At 51.2% G+C, this 8102-nt stretch overlaps 1 protein-coding gene across 1 annotated transcript; it reads right to left on the bottom strand.

Annotated features, from left to right (window-relative positions):
* Nucleotides 1-6747: 6747 nt before the first annotated feature.
* Nucleotides 6748-7738, bottom strand: LOC143027345 (protein FAM200C-like). Its single transcript, XM_076188622.1, has 2 exons — nucleotides 7345-7738; nucleotides 6748-7166 (listed from the first exon to the last, which is right to left on the bottom strand). The coding sequence occupies exons 1-2, from the start codon at nucleotides 7736-7738 to the stop codon at nucleotides 6748-6750; spliced, it is 813 nt and encodes a 270-aa protein (XP_076044737.1).
* Between the last annotated feature and the right edge of the window lie 364 nt (nucleotides 7739-8102).

Below are 8102 nucleotides of genomic sequence, written 5' to 3' on the forward strand. Positions count from 1 at the left end.
CCACCAACTACTACACCCGACCTACCTCCCACTACTACACCAGACCTACCTCCCACTACTACACCAGACCTACCTCCCACTACTACACCAGACATACCTCCCACCACTACACCCGACCTACCTCCCACTACTACACCCAATCTTCCTCCCACTACTACACCAGACCTACCTCCAACCACTACACCCAACCTGCCTCCTACTACTACACCCGACCTACCTCCCACTACTACTCCCGACCTACCTCCCACTACTACACCCGATCTTCCTCCCACTACTACTCCCGACCTACCTCCCACTACTACTCCCGACCTACCTCCTACTACTACACCAGACCTTCCTCCCACTACTACACCAGACGTACCTCCAACCACTACACCAGACCTACCTCCTACTACTACACCAGACATACCTCCCACTACTACACCCGACCTACCTCCCACTACTACACCCGATCTACCTCCAACTACTACACCCGACCTACCTCCCACTACTACACCTGACCTACCTCCTACTACTACACCAGACCTACCTCCCACTACTATACCAGACCTACCTCCCACCACTACACCCGATGTACCACCCACTACTACACCCGACCTGCCTCCCACTACTACACCAGACCTACCTCCCACTTCTACACCAGACATACCTCCCACTAATACACCCGACATACCTCCCACTACTACACCCGACCTACCTCCCACTACTACACCAGACCTACCTCCCACTACTACACCAGACTTACCTCCCACTACTACACCAGACCTACCTCCCACTACTACACCCGACCTTCCCCCCACTACTACACCAGACCTACCTCCCACCACTACACCAGACCTACCTCCCACTACTACACCAGACTTACCTCCCACTACTACACCAGACCTACCCCCCACTACTACACCAGACCTACCTCCCACTACTACACCCGACCTACCTCCCACTACTACACCCGACCTACCTCCCACTACTACACCAGACCTACCTCCCACTACTACACCAGACATACCTCCCACTACAACACCCGACCTACCTCCCACTACTACACCAGACATACCTCCCACTACTACACCCGACCTACCTCCCACTACTACCCCCGACCTTCCTCCCACTACTACACCAGACCTACCTCCCACCACACCACCAGACCTACCTCCCACTACTACACCAGACATACCTCCCACTACTACACCCGATCTACCTCCCACTACTACACCCGACCTACCTCCCACTACTACACCCGACCTACCTCCCACTACTACACCAGACATTCCTCCCACTACTACACCAGACCTTCCTCCCACTACTACACCCGACTTACCTCCCACTACTACACCCGACCTACCTCCCACTACTACACCTGACCTACCTCCTACCACTACACCAGACCTACCTCCCACTACTACACCAGACCTTCCTCCCACTACTACACCCGACCTACCTCCCTCTACTACACCAGACCTTCCTCCCACTACTACACCAGACCTACCTCCCACTACTACACCCGATCTACCTCCCACTACTACACCCAACCTACCTCCCACTACTACACCCGACCTTCCTCCCACTACTACACCAGACCTACCTCCCACTACTACACCAGACCTACCTCCCACTACTACACCAGACCTACCTCCCACTACTACACCAGACCTACCTCCCACTACTACACCCGATGTACCACCCACTACTACACCCGACTTACCTCCCACTACTACACCAGACCTACCTCCCACTACTACACCCGACATACCTCCCACTACTACACCCGACCTACCTCCCACTACTACACCCGACCTACCCCCAACTACTACACCCGACCTACCTCCCACTACTACACCAGACCTACCTCCCACTACTACACCCGACCTACCTCCCACTACTACACCAGACATACCTCCCACCACTACACCCGACCTACCTCCCACTACTACACCAGAGATACCTCCCACTACTACACCAGACCTACCTCCAACCACTACACCATACCTGCCTCCCACTACTACACCAGACCTACCTCCCACTACTACTCCCGACCTACCTCCCACTACTACACCCGATCTACCTCCCACTACTACTCCCGACCTACCTCCCACTACTACTCCCGACCTACCTCCTACTACTACACCAGACCTTCCTCCCACTACTACACCAGACCTACCTCCAACCACTACACCAGACCTACCTCCTACTACTACACCAGACATACCTCCCACTACTACACCCGACCTACCTCCCACTACTACACCCGATGTACCACCCACTACTACACCCGACATACCTCCCACTACTACACCAGACATACCTCCCACTACTACACCAGACATACCTCCCACTACTACACCAGACCTACCTCCCACTACTACACCAGACCTACCTCCCACTACTACACCCGATCTACCTCCAACTACTACACCCGACCTACCTCCCACTACTACACCTGACCTACCTCCTACTACTACACCAGACCTACCTCCCACTACTATACCAGACCTACCTCCCACCACTACACCCGATGTACCACCCACTACTACACCAGACCTACCTCCCACTACTACACCAGACTTACCTCCCACTACTACACCAGACCTACCTCCCACTACTACACCCGACCTTCCCCCCACTACTACACCAGACCTACCTCCCACCACTACACCAGACCTACCTCCCACTACTACACCAGACTTACCTCCCACTACTACACCAGACCTACCCCCCACTACTACACCAGACCTACCTCCCACTACTACACCCGACCTACCTCCCACTACTACACCCGACCTACCTCCCACTACTACACCAGACCTACCTCCCACTACTACACCAGACATACCTCCCACTACAACACCCGACCTACCTCCCACTACTACACCAGACATACCTCCCACTACTACACCCGACCTACCTCCCACTACTACCCCCGACCTTCCTCCCACTACTACACCAGACCTACCTCCCACCACACCACCAGACCTACCTCCCACTACTACACCAGACATACCTCCCACTACTACACCCGATCTACCTCCCACTACTACACCCGACCTACCTCCCACTACTACACCCGACCTACCTCCCACTACTACACCAGACATTCCTCCCACTACTACACCAGACCTTCCTCCCACTACTACACCCGACTTACCTCCCACTACTACACCCGACCTACCTCCCACTACTACACCTGACCTACCTCCTACCACTACACCAGACCTACCTCCCACTACTACACCAGACCTTCCTCCCACTACTACACCCGACCTACCTCCCTCTACTACACCAGACCTTCCTCCCACTACTACACCAGACCTACCTCCCACTACTACACCCGATCTACCTCCCACTACTACACCCAACCTACCTCCCACTACTACACCCGACCTTCCTCCCACTACTACACCAGACCTACCTCCCACTACTACACCAGACCTACCTCCCACTACTACACCAGACCTACCTCCCACTACTACACCAGACCTACCTCCCACTACTACACCCGATGTACCACCCACTACTACACCCGACTTACCTCCCACTACTACACCAGACCTACCTCCCACTACTACACCCGACATACCTCCCACTACTACACCCGACCTACCTCCCACTACTACACCCGACCTACCCCCAACTACTACACCCGACCTACCTCCCACTACTACACCAGACCTACCTCCCACTACTACACCCGACCTACCTCCCACTACTACACCAGACATACCTCCCACCACTACACCCGACCTACCTCCCACTACTACACCCAATCTTCCTCCCACTACTACACCAGACCTACCTCCAACCACTACACCATACCTGCCTCCCACTACTACACCAGACCTACCTCCCACTACTACTCCCGACCTACCTCCCACTACTACACCCGATCTACCTCCCACTACTTCTCCCGACCTACCTCCCACTACTACTCCCGACCTACCTCCTACTACTACACCAGACCTTCCTCCCACTACTACACCAGACCTACCTCCAACCACTACACCAGACCTACCTCCTACTACTACACCAGACATACCTCCCACTACTACACCCGACCTACCTCCCACTACTACACCCGATGTACCACCCACTACTACACCCGACATACCTCCCACTACTACACCAGACATACCTCCCACTACTACACCAGACATACCTCCCACTACTACACCAGACCTACCTCCCACTACTACACCAGACCTACCTCCCACTACTACACCCGATCTACCTCCAACTACTACACCCGACCTACCTCCCACTACTACACTTGACCTACCTCCTACTACTACACCAGACCTACCTCCCACTACTATACCAGACCTACCTCCCACCACTACACCCGATGTACCACCCACTACTACACCCGACCTGCCTCCCACTACTACACCAGACCTACCTCCCACTACTACACCAGGCATACCTCCCACTACTACACCCGACATACCTCCCACTACTACACCCGACCTACCTCCCACTACTACACCAGACCTACCTCCCACTACTACACCAGACTTACCTCCCACTACTACACCAGACCTACCTCCCACTACTACACCCGACCTTCCCCCCACTACTACACCAGACCTACCTCCCACCACTACACCAGACCTACCTCCCACTACTACACCAGACTTACCTCCCACTACTACACCAGACCTACCCCCCACTACTACACCAGACCTACCTCCCACTACTACACCCGACCTACCTCCCACTACTACACCCGACCTACCTCCCACTACTACACCAGACCTACCTCCCACTACTACACCAGACATACCTCCCACTACAACACCCGACCTACCTCCCACTACTACACCAGACATACCTCCCACTACTACACCCGACCTACCTCCCACTACTACACCCGACCTTCCTCCCACTACTACACCAGACTTTCCTCCCACCACACCACCAGACCTACCTCCCACTACTACACCAGACATACCTCCCACTACTACACCCGATCTACCTCCCACTACTACACCCGACCTACCTCCCACTACTACACCCGACCTACCTCCCACTACTACACCAGACATTCCTCCCACTACTACACCCGACCTTCCTCCCACTACTACACCAGACCTACCTCCCACTACTACACCCGACCTACCTCCCACTACTACACCTGACCTACCTCCTACCACTACACCAGACCTACCTCCCACTACTACACCAGACCTTCCTCCCACTACTACACCCGACCTACCTCCCTCTACTACACCAGACCTTCCTCCTACTACTACACCAGACCTACCTCCCACTACTACACCCGATCTACCTCCCACAACTACAACAGGCCTACCTCCCACTACTACATCCGACCTACGTCCCACTACTACACCCGACCTTCCTCCCAGTACTACTTCCAACCTACCTCCCACTACTACACCCGACCTACCTCCCACTTCTACACCCGACCTACCTTCTACTACTACACCCGATGTATTTCCCCCAACTACATCTCTCTTTTCTATTAATACTACTTCTACCTTCCCTACCACCATCCCTACCACCGTTCTCACTACTTCTACCACCAGTCCTCCAGCATATATATATGGTAAGCATTGGTTGGTAATTTCTTGTTCCCGACGTGTATATTGTTCATATAGGGTAACGAAGTTTTTTTTCCTGATCTGTTTGGATTATGTTGTAGTTTGTTTTCTTATTCAGACTTACTTTGTACCTGTGCCATGCCTTAATTCTCTGGGTTCTTTAGGTTACTGCTATATTCTTGGCGACCCTTACATTTTCACCTTCGACGGAGCCTTCTACCAGTGGCATCGCAAGTGCACCTACAGCCTCTTGCAAATTGGAACGGAGATGCTGCCAGACTTCGGGATCTTCATGGAGTTCGTGTCCTGCGGAAACAGATTCTTCTCCGGCGTGTCCTGCCCTGGCCCGATCGAAATCCGCTCGGGTGGCACTGTGGTTCGCGTGCCGGATCTCCAGACACCATCCAGGGTGAGTCCACCTAAGACTTTTGTCCAAAGACGGAAAGTAAAGGTAATGTTGCTTGCCCCCAAAGTCCCTCAAATACGGGTCTTCACTATCACGTTACTCATAAGTCCTTTTGGTGCTTCCTACGGATGCATTATGGAAATAAAAAAATTAGGTGTGGGTTGAGAGATTTGTATATTGTAAGTACAGTAGGTCCAGAAGCACGACAGAATTCCTCACCTGTTAAGCGCCCACCTCTACCATACATGGCCAAATGATCCACCCTCACATATTACAAAACTAATATGTCATGATTCTCTCAGACATACCGAAAGCCAGTCTTGGCTGATGACAAGGTGGCCCTGACTTCAGCAATCGGATTTTGTTCCGGAGTTGACCATGAGCTGTCCTGGCGTGGATCACTCCATCGTGGTGACAATAGAAACTAGTGCCGACGGAGTCAGTTATGCCTTATGGGGTCACCGGACGTGGTTTAAATGTTTGCAGTACGGACTTGGCATGCATATTTCGGTTCTTAGTTTTAAATGTTACTATTATGGTTTGCTTATACTGGGACTTACCGACGTTTGATGTGCTTCGGGTAGAGAATTCATGTGCTTTTAGGCAAACCTCTGACAGACATAATCCACTGCCTTTGGCTACCTGATTTCTCTTATGTCAGGACAAGCTAGAGGCAGCAGGTGACTCTGTACGGTTTGGGCTAGCCGTGAGAATGGCTACTATTTCTCTGTGGTATTCAAAATAAGGAAATTTTATTCTAGTTGACAATGGATTTAAGTGGATTTATTAATTTAGGGTGACATCAACTTCAGAGGCATCAGCAATGAACGGGTCCAAAAACCAGTCAGGCACGGTCATTTGAAGTAGGCTAGAAAAGCAAGTTTCCATATCATTATGCAACTGCTTCAGATGGTTGACATGCACTGCTAGAGCAGCATCAAGCAGCTCGGTGGATATACTTGCTAAGGATGGAAACTGGGCAAACTCCCATCTTCCAATGTTCAGCCAGAACAGCTTGAGATTCCCTATAAATGCAGTGATCGCCTCCTTGCGTGAAAACAAGGAGGAGTCATTTCCTTGAAGCTCTTTGTTCAGAACATTTAACTTTTCAATTATGTCTAACAGGTAGAGTATATCGCTCTTTGCATCAACAAGCTTTTGTCCGAGTTCCGTCTCACTCAAGAAAGAGATAACACTGTCCCAAACTGCAACAAAACGTTGCAAATGATTACCCTTTGACAGCCACCTTACTTCCGTGTGCAACACAAATCGTTCGAATTCTTCATTATTCTTCCCACATAGTTGCTGAAAAAGGTGATCGTGCAGAGCATGCTTTTTTCAAGTTGACAGCTTTGATAACATGCCCAAGTGCTTCATGCAGACCTCCTGCTAAGTTTTTGGCGACCAGGTGCTGCCGGTAAACAACACAACGCGCGCAAACGACGTTGGGGACATACTTTTTCAAGTACGCACTGAATCCCCGATACCTTCCGATCATAGCAGCAGCGCCATCTGTTGCACAAGCCACGATGTTCTTGAGTGGAATGTTGTTTTCCTCAAAATATGCCTCAAGTTTTTTGAAGATTGACTCGCCTTTAGTGTCAGTTGTTAATTTCAGTGCAAAAATCAGTTCTTCACGTATTCCATCAACATCAAGGAACCTTGCGAACGCCATCAAAAGGGCAGAATTATCAGGTAAAGTAGTTTCGTCAAGTTGAAGCGAGAACTCATTCACCTGCAGTTTTAAGACTAATTGGCTCTCAACATCAGCAGCCATTTCATCGATGCGTCGCGATACTGAAGAGTTGCTCAGCGGAATAACACTAGTGATCTCTAGTGGACTTCATGACTGTTGAATTCACTAGAATCAGTACAGAGAAGAATGACCAAAATGATACACGGACTCGGAAATTTGCCTTATGAAGAGAGGCTTAGGCACCTAAACTTACACTCTCTGGAAAGACGCAGAGTGCGGGGTGATCTAATAGAAGTGTTCAAGTGGATCAAAGGCTATAACAACGGTGAAGCAAACAGGGCAGGACTCGCAGTAATGGGTATAAACTGGACAAATTTAGATTTAAGAAGGAAATAGACAAGAATTGGTTTACTAATAGGGTGGTCGATGAATGAAATAAACTTAG

Source organism: Oratosquilla oratoria, chromosome 8 (genome assembly GCF_046742065.1).
Source record: "Oratosquilla oratoria isolate Oo_2021 chromosome 8, ASM4674206v1, whole genome shotgun sequence".
Taxonomy (NCBI): domain Eukaryota; kingdom Metazoa; phylum Arthropoda; class Malacostraca; order Stomatopoda; family Squillidae; genus Oratosquilla; species Oratosquilla oratoria.